Source organism: Thamnophis sirtalis, unplaced genomic scaffold, assembly GCF_051295495.1.
Source record: "Thamnophis sirtalis isolate CommonGarterSnake01/CBP01778 unplaced genomic scaffold, rThaSir2_p1.2 scaffold_1, whole genome shotgun sequence".
Taxonomy (NCBI): Eukaryota; Metazoa; Chordata; class Lepidosauria; order Squamata; family Natricidae; genus Thamnophis; species Thamnophis sirtalis.
This window is the reverse complement of record NW_028261381.1, coordinates 168,975,449-168,995,104: the sequence shown is the minus strand read 5'-3', so window position 1 is coordinate 168,995,104 and position 19,656 is coordinate 168,975,449. Positions and strand designations below refer to the sequence as shown.

General features: G+C 44.1%; 1 protein-coding gene across 1 annotated transcript in view; it reads right to left on the bottom strand.

Moving 5' to 3' along the window:
- COMP (cartilage oligomeric matrix protein) overlaps positions 1–19,656 on the bottom strand; it is a 42,209-nt gene that overhangs the window by 8,892 nt on the left and 13,661 nt on the right. The window contains exons 5-14 of the mRNA XM_087703255.1: positions 19,511–19,588; positions 17,754–17,912; positions 16,950–17,054; positions 12,253–12,360; positions 10,857–11,016; positions 9,718–9,836; positions 6,263–6,315; positions 4,787–4,980; positions 3,492–3,670; positions 660–708 (exon numbers count right to left, since the gene is read on the bottom strand). Of these exons, the coding sequence (XP_087559381.1) occupies positions 660–708; positions 3,492–3,670; positions 4,787–4,980; positions 6,263–6,315; positions 9,718–9,836; positions 10,857–11,016; positions 12,253–12,360; positions 16,950–17,054; positions 17,754–17,912; positions 19,511–19,588 (1,204 nt within the window). The remainder of the gene's footprint in view (positions 1–659; positions 709–3,491; positions 3,671–4,786; positions 4,981–6,262; positions 6,316–9,717; positions 9,837–10,856; positions 11,017–12,252; positions 12,361–16,949; positions 17,055–17,753; positions 17,913–19,510; positions 19,589–19,656) is intronic.

Below are 19,656 nucleotides of genomic sequence, written 5' to 3'. Positions count from 1 at the left end.
GGACCTCAAGAAGGAGCATTTTGGCATCGTGTACAGGTAGATCTCGACTGACAACAGTTTGTTTAGTGACTGTTCAAAGTTACAACGGCACTGAAAAAAGTGACTTTTGATCGTTTTTCAAACAACCATTGTAGCATTCCCCCATGGTCATGTGATCAAAATCCAAGCGCTTGACAATTGGTTCGTATTTATGACCGTTGTGTCCTGAGGTCATGGGATCCCCTTTTGCGACTTTCTGACAAGCAAAGTTAATGGGGAAGCCAGATTCGTTTAACAACTGGTTTGCTAACTTATAACTGCAGTGATTCACTTAACAACTGAAGAAAGGTCGTAAAATGGGGCAAAACTCACTTAACCAACATCTCACTTAACAACAAGTCAAGGATTACCTGTATGTTACCCTAGCGAAATCTATGGGGAAGCCAGATTCACTTAACAACAGTTACTAACTTAACAATGGTTCACTTAACAGCTGTGGCAAGAAAGGTTATAAAATGGGGCAAAAACAAAACCCAATCACTGTCTTGTTTAACAACAGAAATTTTGGGCCCAATTGTGGTTATAAGTCAAGGACTACCTTGTGTTGTTGCAATCTTTTTAACGTGATTGCTTTCTTAAAGATCGCTTTCTTTAACATGATTGCTTAAACTGTAACTTACCCACAGCCAAACCTGGGTCACTGTTCATAGTCTGCACAATTTCCATGCCCTGCAAAAATAAGAATTTTCTTTTTTTTAATACTATAGATATGAAGACTCCAACCTCCATCTGGAATTTTGAGAACAGGCGGGGGTATTTTCAGAGAATGACAAATAGTAAAATGGGATTTTTACCCTTCGACAAGGTGGCTATTGGGAAGATGTTATAAAACCCTTTTTATTCACAGAATGTTACCTGTAGTTTCTCAACAAGACACTCTCTCTATTAAACCTGACTAGGTAAAGGTAAAGGTTCCCCTCGCATATATGTGCTAGTCGTTCCCTACTCTAGGGGGCAGTGCTCATCTCAATTTCAAAGCCAAAGCGACGTCTCCATGGTCATGTGGCCGGCATGACTGAACACCAAAGGCACACGGAATGTTGTTAACTTCCCACCAAAGGTGGTTCCTATTTTTCTACTTGCATTTTTACCGTGCTTTCGAACTGCTAGATTGGCAGAAGCTGGGACAAGTAATGGGAGCTCATTCAGTTACGCAGCACTAGAACTGCCAATCTTTCTGATCGACAAGCTCAGTGTCTTAGCCATTGAGCCACCTGACTACTTGTGGTCTTTTTGTAGGCCAGTGTTTCTCAATCATGGCCACTTTAAGAGGTGTGAACTTCAATTCCCTGAATTCCCCAGTCAGCTGGCTGGGGAATTCTGGGAATTGAAGTCCACACTTCTTAAAGGTGCCATGGTTGAGAAATACTGCTTTAGCTGGATGGGGCTACAAGTCTTTTCTGTTACTCCCCAACTGGGGTGACTTGGTGAAGAGTAGGGGAGTTGAAAAAGGAAGAAGTCTCCCAAAATTGTTGAGAACGGAGTTGCCCTGGACCAGACCCTGGTTTTCTCCTGCAGCATAAACTGGATAAAGAACAGACCTACGTCTTTGCAGCCGAGAGTTCACCCCAGCAGCCTTGAATCATTCTTCACCCAAGAAGGTAAGTGATATCCCACACCAGAGCAAGATATAAAACTCCTCCAATCAACATATTTCCCATTACGGAAACTTAGCCTTTCCCAACCTGAAGCTGTTGCAGACAAATTAGACTTCACTTCCCAGAATTCCCAGTCATACGGTTGGCAGAGCTCCCATAATGCCTTGTCAACCTCTCCATTGGCTGTGCTGGCTGGAAAGTACAGCTGTGAAAATGATGGTGCCACTTCTCATGAGGTCTTTGTTGGAGGGAGAAGCCTCCAACGTGTGTAAGACTAGAAGAACTGGACTCGCCCTTCATCAGAACATTTGGGAGTAATCCCAAAGGTGGTTTTTTTCAAGAGGCAACTGGGCTTTCTGGTTTTCCTTTGAAGACCTTTCGCTTCTCATCCAAGAAGCTTCTTCAGCTCTGACTGGATGGTGGAGAATGGAAGGGTTTATACTACTTGCAGACAGCTGGTCCTTTGCATTCTTTTAGTGAGTCTTAAGGTAAAGGTTCCCCTCGCACGTATGTGCTAGACATTCCCGACTCTAGGGGGCGGTGCTCATCTCTGTTTCAAAGCCTAAGAGCCAGTGCTGTCCGAAGACATCTCCGTGGTCATGTGGCCAGCATGACTAAATGCCAAAGGCGCACAGAACACTGTTACCTTCCCACCAAAGGTGGTCCCTATTTTTCTACTTGCATTTTTACATGTTTCCAACCTTTCTGATCGACAAGCTCAGTGTCTTAGCCATTGAGCCACCTGACTACTGTTCATAGTCTGCACAATTTCCATGCCCTGCAAAAATAAGAATTTTCTTTTTTTTTAATGCTATAGATATGAAGACTCCAACCTCCATCTGGAATTTTGAGAACAGGCAGGTATTTTCAGAGAATGATAAATAGTAAAATGGGATTTTTACCCTTTGACAAGGTGGCTATTGGGAAGATATTATAAAACCCTTTTTATTCACAGAATGTTACCTGTAGTTTCTCAACAAGACACTCTCTCTATTAAACCTGACTAGGTAAAGGTTCCCCTCGCATATATATGCTAGTCGTTCCCGACTCTAGGGCGCAGTGTTCATCTCTGTTTCAAAGCTGAAGAGCCAGTGCTTTCCAAAGATGTCTCCGTGGTCATGTGGCCAGCATGACTAAATGCCAAAGGCGCACAGAACACTGTTACCTTCCCACCAAAGGTGGTCCCTATTTTTCTACTTGCATTTTTACTGTGCTTTCGAACTGCTAGGTTGGCACAAGCTGGGATGAGTAACGGGAGCTCACTCCGTTAGGTAGCATTAGGGATTTCAACCGCCAAACTCACGATCTTTCTGATCAACAAGCTCAGCGTCTTAGCCACTGAGCCACCAAGCCCCTCTTACCGAATCTTAATGCCAAAAAAAATGCAAAGGACCAGCTGTTTGCAAGGCATCCATTCCCCACCATCCAGTCAGAGCTGAAGAAGCTTCTTGGATGAGAAGCGAAACATCTTCAAACAAAAACCTGACAGTCCAGTTGCCTCTTGAAAAAAGCACCTCTGGGACAACCTTGACCTGGAGGACTGAGGATCTCCAAAGACTAGGGTGTCCAAACTTGGGAACGTTAAGACCTGTGGACTTCAACTCCCAGAATTCCCTAGCCATGGTGGCTGGGGAATTATGGCTGGGAAATTCTGGGAGTTGAAGTCCATGAGTCTTAACGTCCCCAAGTTTGGACATCCCTGCCATAGATGTTTGAGAGCAATGCAATCATTCTTCAGAGCCAGAAGAGTTTTCAATCTCGCAAACCATCATCAGGGCCAAACCATCATCAGGGCCAAAAACAAGAACAAGCACACCAGGAAATCACCAAACAACCTCAGAGCTGATTGCTAACCTGGTTGAGGACAATCCAGTTGGGGTCTATCTGGGCGTCTCCTTCAGGATCCAACACAACGGTTTGAAAGGCCCGGAAGTCAGTCAGCGTCACCTGAGCATTTTCAGGGCAAACGTCAATCCGATCAACCACGTGGTCCTTATCAAAGTCATCCTGGCAAGCATCTCCAACACCGTCTCCTGCAGAAGAGGGAGTGGGGAATCAGCTTCCTACAGTTGCCTTGGGTTCAAAGGCAGAACTAGGGCCACAAGCATCACACACCAGCCTTCCCACCAAAGGTGGCTCTTGTTTTTCTACTTGCATTTTTTTACATGCTTTCTAACTGCTAGGTTGGCAGAAGCTGGGACAAGTAATGGGAGTTCACCCTGTTAATGCGGCGCTAAGGATTCGAACTGCCGACCTACTGATCTACAAGCTCGGCATCTTAACCACTGAGCGACCGCGTCCTATCTTTGATCTGTCAGCCTAAATTGGTGAATTCCAACAGCTAGTTGGAAAAGTAGAAATGCCTCCAGGCAGTGTTTCTCAACCTCGGAGACCTCTGTTCTTCCTTTCTCTGTTTAATTTTATCTCTTTCTCTACCTGCCAAACTTCTTCAGCTATATTTGTTAAAGTAGTCTGTGGTTTTACAAAGCCTAGACTAACCCAATGTTTTCCAGCTTGGCAACTTTTAAGGCATGTCAATTTTGACCACCAACATTCTTAAAGCTGCTATGCTTGAAAAACACTGGACAAACCCTTCCAGTATCCTTAACTTTTCCTTGGGAGTAGCTGTAGCGTCTCTCCCTAACGTCCCAAGTTGCTGTTCCACAAGGTCTTAACCACACCCCTTTGGGAAAGAAGGAAAACAACCTTTTCCAGTCGTATTCACACATACTTTGTTCAAATTAACTGGCTGGGGAAATTCTAGGAGTTGAAGTCTACAGATCTTAAAAAATTGCCAAGGTTGAGAAATGCTGTTTTAGTGCAAGGGTCTCCAAACTTGGCAATTTTGAGACTTGTGGACTTCCAACTCCCAAAATATATATTATATATTTATTTAAGTTTATATCAGCTTTCTGTCCTAAGGGTGACCAAAGACTTTAAAGTCTTAAAAGTTGCCAAACTTGGGAGACCCCTGTTCTTGTGAATTCTACACTGATCAGTGGGATAGACTACGGCCTTTTCCCAAATCCAGGATATATTTTATGTGATTTTATTATTTTAACTCCCTTGTGGACACTAAGGGGCAACTGTTCCATGTTTGTGCTTCCTTATAAAGCAAGAAGTTGAGAGAGAAAGCATGTTGTCCTCACGGTTTGTGTCCTCCTGGCCGGGATTGGGGACCAAACGACAGTTGTCAGGCCCTGGGGGATTGTGATCTGGGATGCCATCATTATCATCATCATCATCACATTCATCTCCAAGCCCATCCTTGTCAGAGTCCAGCTGGGAGCTGTTGGGCACCGAAGGACAATTGTCGCGGGAATCCTGGTGCCCATCTCCATCTCTGCCAACAGGAAAGGAAATTTAGAATTGGGTAACGAGTGAAATAAGAGAATGGTAGAAAAGGGAGATCTTTATCCAAGCTCTTTATCCCCTAAATTGCTCCCAAGAACTACTGTTGGCACACCTATTTGAATTCCCTTCAGATTCCCAAGACTAAGCCAGCCGTCTTATCAATGAAGCAATTGCACATCTGTATGAAGTTCTCCAATCAGTTTAGCTTAGTGCTTTGCTAGAGTTCGACATTAGGAGAATACTGAATGATCTCATGGCCCAGGATGTAGCAATGCAATTATCTGCATGGATCTTCTACTCCACCTCTTTGGAGAAAGAGTAGTTCATTGTCCCAAAGACGCTTTTTCAAAAGGTGACTGGATTTGGTTTTTCCTTGAAGATGTTTCGCTTCTTGTCCAAAAAGCTTCTTCACTTCAGTTCTTCAGAACTTAAAAGGAACTAAGAACTAAGAAGAAATTTCCTCTCAGAACAATTAAACATGGAATGACTTGTTTCCAGAAATTGTGAATGCTCCAACACTGGAAGTTTTTAAGATGAGATTCGATAACCATTTGTCTGAAATGGTGTAGGGTTTTCTGCCTGAGCAGAGGGTTGGTCTAGAAGATCTCCAAGGTCCCTTCTAACTCTGTTAAAAAGGTAAAGATTCTCTTTGCACATATGTGCTAGTCGTTCCCGACTCTAGGGGGAGATGCTCATCTCTCTTTCAAAGCTGAAGAGCCAGCGCTGTCCGAAGACGTCTCTGTGGTCACGTGGCCGACATGACTAAACGCGGAAGGTGCACGGAACGTTGTTACCTTCCTACCAAAGGTGGTTCCTAATTTTTCTACTTGCATTTTTATGTGCTTTCAAACTACTAGGTTGGCAGAAGCTGGGACAAGTAACGGGAGCTCACTCAGTTACGTGGCACTAGGGATTTGAATCACCGAACTACCGACCTTTCTGATCAACAAGCTCCGTGTCTTAGCCACCGCTTCCTTTTTTTTCTAACTCTGTTATTCCTTTCTAAAAACAAAGTCCAATTGCCTTTTGAAAAAGCACCTTTGGGACAACCATGGCCTGGATGACTGAGAATCTCCATAGACAGAAGGTCTTTATATCAGCTTTCTGTCCTGTGTGTTGCCAAAAGAGTCTGACCGCAGCATCTCTGTGAGACTTTACCACTCTTGTCTCCCAGCTAGAAGGGATTCATAGAGCAATTATTCTTGCAAGGATGCAGACAGAAACTCAAACCTTGCTACGTGTGAAATGAAGGCATATATTCTCCAACTCACTTGTCCTGGTTGGTGTCACATGGGTCTCCAACAAGATCGTGGTCAGTATCTTTCTAAGTAACGAAAAGTAGAAAACAGTTTTAATTGAAATGTTTTAAAATATTAATAGCTCAGGTTGGCTGTGGTTTTCCCAGTTGCAAAGTATGGCTGTGAAGGTTGGACCATAAGGAAGGCTGAGCGCCAAAGAATGGAGGCCTTTGAACTCTGGTGCTGGAGAAGACGCCTGCTCTGAGTCCCTTGGACTGCAAGGTGATCCAACCGGTCAGTCCTAGAGGAGATTAAACCCTGATTGCTCTTTAGAAGGCCAGATCCTGAAGAGGAAACTCAAATACTTTGGCCACCTAATGAGAAGGAAGGACTCACTGGAGAAGAGCCTCATGCTGAGGAAGATGGAGGGCAAAAGAAGAAAGGGACAACAGAGAAGGAGGTGGCTGGGTGGAGTCACCAAAGCAGTCGGCGCGAGCTTGAATAGACTCCAGAGGATGGTAGAGGACAGGAAGGCCTGGAGGAATGTTGTCCATGGGTTCGCAATGGGTCAGACACGACTTCGCAACTAACAACAACAAGCTCAGGTTGATAGTTATGTTGTTGGTTTGAGCTCTGAGGTTGACGATTTGGTTGCAAACAATTTGATTGCGATTTGGTCACAAATGAACAGGGGCAAAACGTTTGCAACCAAATCTCCAAGCTCGGAACTCAAACCAACAACATAACAGTTTTAATTGTTTTTTTCCCCTAAATTTACCTTCCTTTGGAAACCTCCCTAAGATGCTTTTATCAAATGCAGACTTAGAATTATTAAATGTTTTGAGTAAAATATTTTCCACTTCTATCTTCAAAATCTTTTCCATGAAGTCTCATGTTCCTAAACGTACCCTCGCTCTAAACCTACATTTCTATTGAATTGTTTAAACAATGGTTGTTTACAAAAAGATTTGAAGCAGGTGGCTTCCCACAATCAAAAGTCAAAAGATTTTATCCTGTGCTGGATTTTCCAGGCTCATTCACCCAGGAGAATGAAAAAGTCAGGGCAACATCCCAAATTATGAGTAATGAAATTCCAATTAAAACAGCCCTTTACACTTCAAGGGAAGGTTTGATTGGAAGGATTTGGAAGGACAGAAGAGATCTTGGAATCAATTTTTTAGGTGGACATTCTGTAATTCCAGAAATGATGATAGAATTCACGTTTCTGCAGCTTTTCTCAAAGAATTCCGATTTAATTTGGGACAGGCGACAGCTGGGAAGCAAACCTTTTATCATACACCAAATCTGGTATCTCTGTTCCAAAAATTTCTTTGGAAAAAAGGTTGGGAAAACCAGCTGTTTTTTTCAAGATCGTGGACAATGATTAATGCTCGATGGTCTTTGACTTACAACCAGAGGTGGTATTCAGCAGGTTCTGACCAGTTCTAGAGAACCGGTAGTGGGAATTTTGAGTAGTTTGGAGAACCGGTAAATACCACCTCTGGCTGGCCATGCCCCTATCTATTCTCTGCCTCCCAAGTCCCAGCTGATCAGGAAGAAATGGGGATTTTGCAGTAACCTTCCCCTGCCACGCCCACCAAGCCACACCCACAGAACCGGTAATAAAAATTTTTTGAAACTGCTTACAACCATTTGTTTTGTGACTACTCAAGGTTACAACAAATGTAAAATGTGCTAACCACATCCATGCCATGATACATATAATTTGGCAAGTGTGATTCCCCAAATTTCCTAGCTTTGTCACAACTGAGACTTAAGAGCAGAAACCCCATTTCACTCTCTGGATTGAGTGGTCACTTAAACAAATGATTGCAGAATTCTCGTAGTCATGCGATCAAAATTTAGAACACTTGGCAACTGGCTCATACTTATGGTGGTTGAAGTGTCCCAGGGTCATGTGATCACTTTTTTGTGACTTTCTGACAAGCAAGTCAATGGGGAAGAAATTATTTCAGAGAAAATTTTCAGAAATTAAAAAGGGAAGCCAGATTCACTTAACCCTGTAACCAACTTAACAACTGCAATGATTCATTTAATAATTGTGGCAAGAAAGTCCATAAAATGGGGTAAAACTAACAAGTGTCTCACTTGGCAACAGAAATTTTGGGCTCAATTATAGTCATAAATCAAGGACTACTTGTAATGGGCTAACAACAAATAATCCAGAGCAGAGCTAAAGCAGGTAATTGTCAGGCCTGCAGTTATATCCCTTTTAGGATCTTTGGCCTGCCACACTCTCTCTTATTTCATTATGCTGTTTTATTACTATAGTAGTTGGGACGGGGAAATAGAAAGGAGTAGAATTGTGGAATGTGTTGTTGTCATTCTTTTCTAGAAGCCCAAGGTCATCTTTTGTCTCCGCACCTCTGCACCTGACCGGAAGCAGCTGGGTGGAGAAGCCAACGTGGAAGAAGAAGATTGGACCATGTGATGAATTTATGGGTGTGGGGATAAAGATCATGAACTTTCAACTGGGTGGGAATCTGATGTAACTTCCAGAATCGGGATTCCACAGATATGCTAAGATGTCTGATTTATTAAATTGGAACTTTAAGGATCAATTTGCCTTGGACTCTGATTTAATTCTTCATGATACTTGGAACGCTGCCAGTAGTATTTGGAGACCAGGATAGGTCTCGCTAAAGCAGGAATGTAAATCTCAAGGCCTGTGGGCCGGATCCAGCCCACTGGGTGCTTAGATCTGGCCTGCGGGGTCGCCCTGGAAACAGTGAAGGACTGAGGCGCCTCTGCCAGCGAAAATGGAGCATGGGAGGATGGCATACGGCCCTCTTGGGCTCCGTTTTTGCTGGCAGAAGCACCACAGGTCAGTCTTTCACTTTTCGCTGACAGAGAGCTATCAAACTAAAAACAAAACGAAAGAAGAAATGTTTCCCCTTTTGCATTTGAGCACCCAAGAAGGGACAGGAAAGGAGAAAGGAAAAAAGGAAAGAAAAAAAAGGAAAGATGGGAAGAGAGAAAGAAAGGAAAAAGAAGGAAAAGGGGGAAGGAAAAAGAAAGAAGGAAAAAGAAAGAAGAGAGAAGGGGAGGGAGGAAGGAAGGAAGGAAGGAAGGAAGGAAAGAAGGAAGGAGAGAGATTATAATGAGGGTGAGGGAGAGTCTGAAGGAAGTCCTGCCTTAGTACTTGGCCATCACAGGCACCCCCGATACGAGTGACGTCGAGCTGGCCATGCCCACCCCGGCTCCCCAAGGTCAAACACAACTCTGATGCGACCCTCAATTAAATCGAGTTTGACACCCCTGCTCTAAAGAGAGCAATATAAACAGCTCACAGAATTTTATCCTTTTCTAACACCAATTACTGTGCACAATAAATGCAAATAGAGAGTGCTGCAAAGCACTATGGGACAGTATATAAATGCTGCTGCTATTCTCCTTAGCAAGTGCCGCCGTTTAAATCATTAAGTGATTAAATTAGCATATTGTATGAAGCCAAGTCAATGTCTCACCTGATCTGGGTTACTGATGAAGGGGCAGCTGTCACAGACGTCTCCAACTCCATCCCCATCGGTATCCTTCTGGTCAGTATTTGGGATCCTCGGACAGTTGTCCAGGACATTTTTAATTTCTGGAGAAGAGGGAGTGAATGAAACATCAGCCATAAGAAGCAAAGAATATGGGGAGTTGCTGGGGCCCAGAGAGTACAGTGAGATCTCTGGTCTTAAGCCTCAGTTGTGAAAAGGCTGGGAAATTTTTGGTGGCATTCAGCCGGTTCGGATTGGTTCAGGTAAACTGGTTGTTAAAATTCTACCTAGTTTGGCTAATGTCATCACTGGCTGGCCCCGCCCACAGCTGTTTTTCAGGGCTTTTTTCAGGGCATTTTGGATGTTCATTAGTAGTAAATAAATAGAGAGGGAAATTGTACCTTGTTGAAGCCTTTGAGGCGAGTGGCCGGGAGGTTGGGCTGGTGTGATGAGTGACGTTGAGTTGGCCATGCCCACTCAATCACATGACTACTCAGCCATGCCTACCCAGCCAGTCATTAGGGCAGAGAACCGGTTGTTAGATTATTCAAACCCCACCACTGGGAGGACTCTAGCATCCCACTTGACAGATTATGTGGATCATGGCACGGATACATTTGGGAGGTTTCTTTTAACGAACAGCAATCAAAAAATAGTATGCCTAAAAAATAGTAGGGATAATCTTTGATTTACGACTAGTCCCTTAGCGATCATTCATAGTTTCAATGGACACCCTCCTCCCAAAAGCTTATAACCTGGCTGTCAAATTCCAATCTTCACCCCCCTCCTCCATAGAAACATAACAGCATTCAGGTACCTGGCAACAGCCCCATATTCACCCATCACGTGACAGTGATTTATGACGTATTTTCTGGAAATCGGCATTTAATTCTGGTTTTCAGGAAAAAAGCACCTCACAATGAACAATGGAGATGCTTAATTTTAAGTGTTCATTTAACAACTGCTACAAAAAGGGTCCTAAAATCAGGTCCCCCCCAAGCGGTGACTCACTTTACAACTGTAATTGCTGGGCTTAATTACGGTCGTAAGTCGAGGACTGCCTCGTATCTTCAACAAAGCAAGACAAACTGGTTTCGCAGAATAATGCTCTTGCCCAAACTCACTGTCTCCATCCATATCGTTGTCGCACAGATCTCCCCATCCGTCGCCATCACTGTCCCACTGGTTGTTGTTCTTGATATTCCGGCAGTTGTCACAAGCATCCCCAAAGTTGTCTAGATCCACGTTTTGCTGGTCCGCATTGGGCACAAACACACAGTTGTCCTGCAGGGGGAAGGATTGGTAAGTCGGAAAGAAATGGGGAAACCAACTTGGCTTTGCAAAACTTGGAGTAGCTGACAAAGCCTGCTTGTTGAGATGTTGGCTTTTCCCTGCAGTACAGTGAGATGTTTCAAGGAAAGCTGGCAAGCAGGATACTGGTTGGGGGAATCTCCTGCTGAGTTACTGAACATCGTGTTCCCAAACTGTTGGTGTTCTCTTTAGGTATCATACAAGCTATAATGCAGGGGTGTCCAATTTTGGCAACTTTAAGGCCTGTGGATGTCAACTCCCAGAATTCCCCAGCCAGTCATGCTGGGAGTTGGAAGTCTACAAGTCTTAAATGTTTTTTTGTCAGAGCAACCTGGTCTACCCAATTATGGGATGGAGCATACTGCTTCCATTTTCGTCTTTCAGCCGCAATCCAGGAGCCTTCACAGGCAGTCGCTTTCGCGACAAACATAAAAATAGTTTGTCGCGAAAGTGACTTCCTGTGACTGCTCCTGTATTGGGGCTAAAAGGCGAAAATGGAAGCAGTACGCTCCATCCCATAATTGGGTAGACCACGTTGCCCTGACAAAAAATGTTTCCCCTGGTAGAGCTGACAAAGGGAAGAGAGACAGTGGCCTAGAGGTTAATACATCTACCTAATATTTAAGTAGCCCGGGTTCAAATCCCAGAAGGATATGGCTAGTTGATGAGAGCTAAATAGCTTGAAATAGATCTATACTTGTTAGTTGCGAAGCCGTGTCCGACCCATCACGATCCCATGGAAAACGTTCTTTCCTGTCCTCTATCATTCTCTGGAGTCCATTTAAGCTCAGGCCGACTGCTTCAGTGACTCCATCCAGCCACCTCATTCTCTGTCGTCCCTTTCTTCTTTTGCCCTCAATCTTTCCCAGCATGAGGTTCTTCTCCAGTGATTCCTTCCTTCTCATTAAGTGGCCAAAGAATTTGAATTTCCTCTTCAGGATCTGGCCTTCTAAAGAGCAGTCAGGGTTGATCACCTCTAGGACTGACCGGTTTGATTGCCTTGCTGTCTTCTCCAGCACCAGAGTTCAAGATCTATACTAGTCTCCCCTTATTTCTTTGTCAGTAAAACATAAACACACAAGCCTTAAAGTTGCCAAGATTGGACACCCCTGCTAAATGGATCACTTTGAAATCAGAATAAGGATTCTTGGGTCTTAGGCAATATAGGAGAAAAACGGGCTGAAGGTCACTGTCAGGAGGAGTTCTAACCTCGGAGTTTTTTATCCCGTCCCCATCAGCATCATCGTCACACGCATCACCAATCCCATCCCTGTCAGCGTCTTCTTGGCCGGAGTTGGGAACCGTCACACAGTTATCCTGAAGGACCAAAAAGAGGAAATGTCACTTAAAACAAAAATTTATATCCCACTTTTATTTTTTATTCTAATTAAGTCAAGACAGTGAACAAACTCAATACTGTTTCTCCTCTTATTTTCCCCACAACGACCCTGTGAGGTGGGTTGGGCTGAGTTCCCAAAGTCACACAGCCAGCTTTCATCCCTAAAGCAGGACTAGAACTCACAGTCTCCCGACGATTAACCCAGAGGCATCCAGCCAGTTTTCATGCCTAAAACGGGACTAGAACTCACAGTCTCCTGAATTCTAGCCTGTTGCCTTAACCGCTAACTGCTAGACCAAACGTTTTGCGAGAGATTTCCTCTTAGTCTGAGAGCACGAGCCATCAACGCAAGATGCAATTTCCCTGAAGCTGACTTTGAATTACTTGGCAAAATAGTTGCACGGTTATTAGATTTGAACTATGCTGGTCCGTGTGCCAAGAAAATTAAGAGGTTTATTTTTTGAATTAAGATATTTATTTATTCCTGTGACTTCTGCACAACCCCAGTCTGATCTCAGAAGTGTACTGAGTCCAATTATTTGATTTAAAAAAAAACAACTCAGATCCCAAAAATACATTGAAGAAGTGCCATTTTTAGGAATATCTGCAAGATGTGGTCAAAAGAGTCAAGATGGCGGGCAAAACAGTGCAAACTAAGCCTTGCGCTTGTGTGTGTGTGTGTGTGTGTGTGTGTGTGTGTGTGTGTCCCAGAGCTTTAATCTCACTGACGTGGCCTCCATCCTGACTTTGCTGACTGGGGAATTCTGGGACTTGAAGTCCACACCTCTTAAAGTTGCCAAGTTTGAAAAACACTGTTTTGTAAAGGTGACTTAGAATTCTTGGCGTATTTGGGTTTAAGAGAAATGTGATTAAGATGAATTCAGCTCAATGGCTATTGTTGATTAACCTTCTTTATATATAGCAATAGCAATAGCAATAGCAGTTAGACTTATATACCGCTTCATAGGGCTTTCAGCCCTCTCTAAGCGGTTTACAAAGTCAGCATATTGCCCCAACAACAATCCGGGTCCTCATTTCACCCACCTCGGAAGGATGGAAGGCTGAGTCAACCCTGAGCCGGTGAGATTTGAACAGCCGAACTGCTGAACTGCAGTCAGCTGAAGTAGCCTGCAGTGCTGCATATATCCTGTTCTGCTTTATTGAGAATACAACGCAATATGATAGTGTTGCAGAAAATGACAGCTTTAGACTTCTCAGGACACAGGAAAAGTTTATTTGGCAGCCAGGTTCAGAAAGCTAGACCATTGCAAGTTCTGAACAACCTTCATTATCGAAGCACGCGTTCTTATACATTCTCAAAAGCATTGCAACACGGAAATACTTAACTCATTTCTTATTGGTTATTTTGGGGGGAAAGCCTTATGAGTAGATGAGGGTCTGTCTTCTCCTTTTGTTACAGGTATGGACTACGTGTCATTAATGAACTTTATCTGAACCTTGTGGTTTGGACTTTTGACATAGGGACGTTGGCTGGAACATCTTGTGGTTAGAGGCTGATGATATTTCCTTTAAGCAAGCTTCTAACTATCCTTTTTATGCCACGTCTTCATTCTTACATTTTTAATCCATATTTCATTCTACTTTATTAGCAGAGTTGGAAGGCACCTTGGAGGTCTTCTAGTCCAACCCCCTGCCTAGGCAGGAAACCTATGGTATGTTTCTCGTCATATTTATTTTTAAAAAGGTATAGGATATTGAGTGCATATAATTGGCAAAGACATCCTGCAAAATTTTCATTGTCCCAATTGTACAGGTATAAATCGAGAAAGGTGGATTTAATTTTCCACACTTTCAAATAACCATGAAGTTTATCCCAGCTTTACTTGCTGGCTGAAGTAACAAACTTCACAACTCAGCTCTGTTTTCAACTCAAGGCTTCTTCTGACCCCACTTAAAAGCTAATAAATATTGGGATGCCTTAATTACACAGAAATGGTTAGGTCATAGTTCTAACTGCATCCTGTTTATTTGTGAACAGTTACATCCCAAGACAATTTCAGTTTTAAAATGGTGTTTACATCTATGGTGGGGAGTGCTAAGAGTAAACTGGGCCTCTTGGTGTTTTATTATTTTGAATTAACTTCGTTCCAAAGCGGGGGGAAAAAACCATTTGAAAGGCCTGCGCAGAATTAAAAATGAGGCTCATTTACCTCAGAATATTTTCTTGGCAGTTTGTTCAACATTTGTCATTTGGTCTATTTGCTCCAGATGTTATTGCTGCAGTTAGAGGTGTTGGTGGACTTAATTACAGCCAGTAAATTTTTCATGTAAAAAAAATTAAAGAAGCCGAAGACAAAGCTATTTTATTTACATGACCTCCAGAATGGGAATTTGGATGTCCTGTCTTGGTAAAACCAGCAGAGGATTGCTTAAGCCATGTGGAATTAATTTCCAGGGGGTGTTTACATGAATTTAATCACAATAAATCATTTTGTTTTGTGCACAATGAATTCCTCTAAGAATGTTTGAAGAAGGACTGCATAAAATTGCCTTGTTCTTGGAATTGGATCATTAATGCATACAGTTAGTTGTGACTTACAACCATTCATTTAGCAGCCATCAGAATTACAACAGCACTGAAAAAAATGACTTGTAATCGGTCCTTAGGCTTACAACATCATTCCCCAAATTCACATGATAAAAATTCAAGTTTTCAGCAACCAGCCTGTATTTACAATAATTACAGCATCCCAGGGTCATGTGATCACCATTTGTGACCTTCCTAGCAGGCATCCAACGAGTAAAGTCCACGGGGGAAACCAAATTTGCTTAATTCTCATGTGATTCGCTTAACAACTGCAGTGGTTCGCTTAAAAACCATGATGAAAAGGAAATTGAGCATGACTTATTGAACAACCGGTTTGCTTAGCAATGGAAATTCTGGTCATAATTGTGGTCGTAAGTCAGAACTACCAATATAGAACAAATAGCAAAAGCACTTTGACTTATATATCGCTTCACACAGCTTTACAGCCCTCTCTAAGTACTTTACAGAGTCAGCCTCTTGCCCCCAACAATCTGGCTCCTCATTTTAGCCACCTCGGAAGGACGGAAGGCTGAGTCAAGCTTGAGCCTGGCGAGATTCGAACTGCTAAATTGCAGGCAGCCGGCAGTCAGCAGAAGTAGCCTGAAGTACTGTACTCGAACCACTGTGGCAAATTTTATGGTGGTGCTTCTATGTCTGTGTTTCTCTCCATAATATCAGATATGATTTTTCTGCCCCATCTCAAAATATCAAAAATCACACTAATGAAATAGGGGCCTCCCAAACTTATCTCCCTGCCTCTTACTCCCGTGCCAGCTTTACTGCTAGAATCACAAGGCTGGAAGGGAACTCGGAACTCTTCTAGTCCAACTCCTTGCTCATGTCAGGAGACCTTATACCAATTCTGGTCAAATGATTGTCCACTCTGTTTTTGAAAACCTCCTGAGTGATGGATCACCCAGAACTCTGGAAGCAAGCCATTGATTAATTGCTCTCACTGTCAGAAAATTTCTCCTCCTAGGTTAGATTTCTCTTTAACAAGCCACCACCCATCACTTCTTGTCCTGCCCTCTGGCCCTTTGGAGAATAAATCAATTCTCTCTTCTTTGTGACAGCCTCTCAAGTACTGGAATGCAGCTATCATGCTCCCACTAACTCTTCTTTTAGATAGGTAAAACCCAGTAGTGGAATTCATTTTTTTTACTACTGGTTCAGTGGGGGAGGTAGCTACTGATACTGCAAAATCCCCATTCCTTCCCCACTCCAGGGGAAGGATGCTGCAAAATCCCCATTCCTTTACCATTCCAGGGGAAGGATACTGCAAAATCTCCATTCCCAATCCACTCCAGGGAAAGGATACTACAAAATCTCCATTCCCAACCCACTCTAGGGGAAGGATACTGCAAAATCCCCATTCCCTCCCCACTCCAGGGAAAGGATACTGCAAAATCCCCATTCCCTCCCCATTCCAGGGAAAGAATACTGCAAAATCTCCATTCCCAACTCACTCCAGGGAAAGGATACTACAAAATCCCCATTCCCAACCCACGCTAGGGGAAGGATACTGCAAAATCCCCATTCCCTCCCCACTCTAGGGGAAGGATACTGTAAAAGCTCCATTCCCATCCCACTCCGGGGCCAGCCAGAGGTGGTATTTGCCAGTTCTCCAAACTACTCAAAATTTCTGCTACTGGTTCTCCAGAACCTGACAGAACTTGCTGAATTTCACCCCTGGTTAAACCAATGTTTCTCAACTTTGGCACGTTGAAGATGCGTGGACTTCAGCTCCCAGAATTCTGGCTGGGGGATTCTGGGAGCTGAAATCCATCCAACTTCAAGCTGTCAAGGTTGAGAAACACTGGGTTAGACATACCTAGTTATCTCAATCGTTATCATACTATATAGCCTCCAGATACTTTATCATCATAGTTACTCTTCTCTAGACTCTTTCTAGGGTCTCAGCCTCTTATTTTGATCCCCACCATAGCAGGAGAAATGGATGAAACCAGAAGTCTTTCAATCCATGGGCTGAGGACCCTAACTCAAAAGAAGGTCTCTTACCTTCTGACACTTTTCATCATTGCAACGAAGCTTCTCGTCTGGAAACCCATCAATGTCAGTATCTCTTCCACACATGTGGCCGTTTCCTGCCCATCCGACGATGCACTAGAAGCAGAAGGAATCGTGAATGCCCATCCTTCCCACCGTCTCCCAAGTGAAATACCAAAAAAGAAATTGGCTCTAAATTGTGACAGACTCAGATATGGGAAAGTCCTGCTAGGGAAGGACTTCAAATCATCCTTACTATCACCATCATGTGGGAACAACGACTCGATCAAGCCCTGAATTACCAAGAAAAGAGAACCTTCGTAGTTCAGGGTTGAACTGTGGAGTCCTTGATGATCTCTGAGCTTGGTTATTTTCATCCAGGTAACCTTGGATTTCATTACTCAATAGGTAACATGTAGCACTGGTGATGTTACCTGGTTGGGTAATGAAACGTCTGCAAGAAAACAACCAAGCTCAGAAAGCAGAAGCAGTATGCTCCATCTCACATTTGGATAGACCAGGTTGCCTTGATAGACCGGAAAAACACTCCTTCCTGGTACAGCTGACAAAGCAAGGAGAACCCGTGACCTAGAGGTTAATACATCTACAGATGGATTCTGGCTGGAATTTGATATCTTCTGCACTGAAAGGCACTCAGTACTGCAGAGACAAAGTATGCTCCAGGGTTGACTAGGCTCTGAGTAAACAAACCCAGGCCTTCCCACCATTTGCAACTGAGAAACGACAACATCTATTCCCCAAATCTTAGGACTATTTGAGAAGTCGGTGAGGAACCAGAGAAAACCTCCAACTCACCTGGCAGATGAGAGTCCCGTCCCGCTCGACAATGCACTCTGCTTTCTCATGACAAGGACTTGGTTGACCATTGGGGCAACGTCGCTTGGTCTGGATGCGGCAGCCAGAACGCTGATCCCCTTCAAAGCCACTCTTGCATGGCCCACATTTATAGGAGCCCTGCAGGATGAAATAGGGGAGTCAATCATCTGGATTGTGTCTTCGTCTCCTCCCCCCACAACAGAAGGGTGAAACCAGCCCATTTACTCTTGTGAAACCTTCTCTCCACCTTCACGTCCTCTCCATCTTTTCCATCCTTTATAAAATAACAGAGTTGGAAGGGAACTTGGAGGTCTTCTAGTCCACCCCCTGCTCAAGCAGGAAACCTTATACCTGTGATAGCAATAGCAGTTAGACTTATATACCGCTTCATAGGGCTTTCAGCCCTCTCTAAGTGGTTTACAGAGTCAGCATATCGCCCCCAACAACAATCCGGGTCCTCATTTCACCCACCTCGGAAGGATGGAAGGCTGAGTCAACCTTGAGCCGGTGAGATTAGAACCGCCGAATTGCAGATAACAGTCAGCTGAAGTAGCCTGCAGTACTGCACCCTAACCACTGCGCCACCTCGGCTCTCTTGATGGCCCTCTGTGTGGGCATGCGCACCATCGCCAGCTGATCTTCACAGCTCCGGAGCACCGGAAGATGGGCTGAAACCGGCCAAAAATCGGCCCCCAAAATAGGCTGCTTCCAGGCCGTTTCCAGGCTGTTTCTTGGGCCATTTTGTGGGCCATATTTTGGGCTGTTTTCAGGCTATTTTTCATACAAAATGGCCCGAAAAACAGCCTGAAACTGGCCTGAAAACAGCCCGAAAAATGGCTTCAAAATGGCCCGAAAACAGGCAGGCACATGTTGGCCAGCTGATCTTCGGGTTTCTGGTGCTCCGGCGCATGCACGCACATTCCGGTTTGGGCACTCGGTGCTGAAAAGCTTCGCCATCACTGCCTCATACCATTAGAGACAAACGGTTGTCCAATCTCTTCTTAAAAACCTGCACTGTTGGAGGACCCACAACTTCTGGAGGCAAATCCTTCTACTGATTATTTATTTAAAAAAGCAATTGTTCATTGAAAGCAAGGGAGTCTAACCTTTGGAACTTTAAACCTGTGGACTTCAACTCCCAGAATTCCCCAGCCAGCCAAGCTTAGCTGGGGAATTCTGGGACTTGAAGTCCACCAGTCTTAAAGTTGCCCAGGTTGGACACCCCTGGATTAAAGCATCCCAAAGGGTGATAATGCTCTGGGATTCATAGAATCCCACTGTCTCCATTTGCAGCACATGCGCAAATGGAATCAAAACTCAAAAAGATTCTTTCCCTGGTTTTCAGTGAACGTATATCCAACTCTGGAAGCCATTCACGCCTTACGATGGGACGTGCATTCTGACGCTCACCCAAACACAGACACAACAGGATGTTTACGCCAGTGTGGCTGGCTGGACACCAGACCGTCTCCTCTGAAACATCAACGGGATGGAAGCAGTGAGTCAGAAAACTTGCCTGCAGCTAGTGGCTCTTAGATGAGATCTGCTAATCTTGGAAAGCTAAGCAACCCACAAAGATCACATTGCAAGGAGAAGGAAGGAGTCATGGGGGATTTGGGGGTGGGGGTGGGGGACACCAGGTTGGAGAAGGCTGGTCCAATTTTTCCCCAGCCACTCTGGAGGTAATAAAGTCCAGGTCTGAGAAGGTATGTGACCGAGTGGTGAAGGACAGTTACCGGAGTGTTAATGCAGATGGAATTTGCCACGCAGTTTCTGGCTGTCCCTTCCTCGCATTCGTTGACATCATTACAGATCTGTTTGGCGAAAGAAACACACAGGGATCAGGAGGAAGGGCTGGATGGGAACATCGTACAGGCAGTCC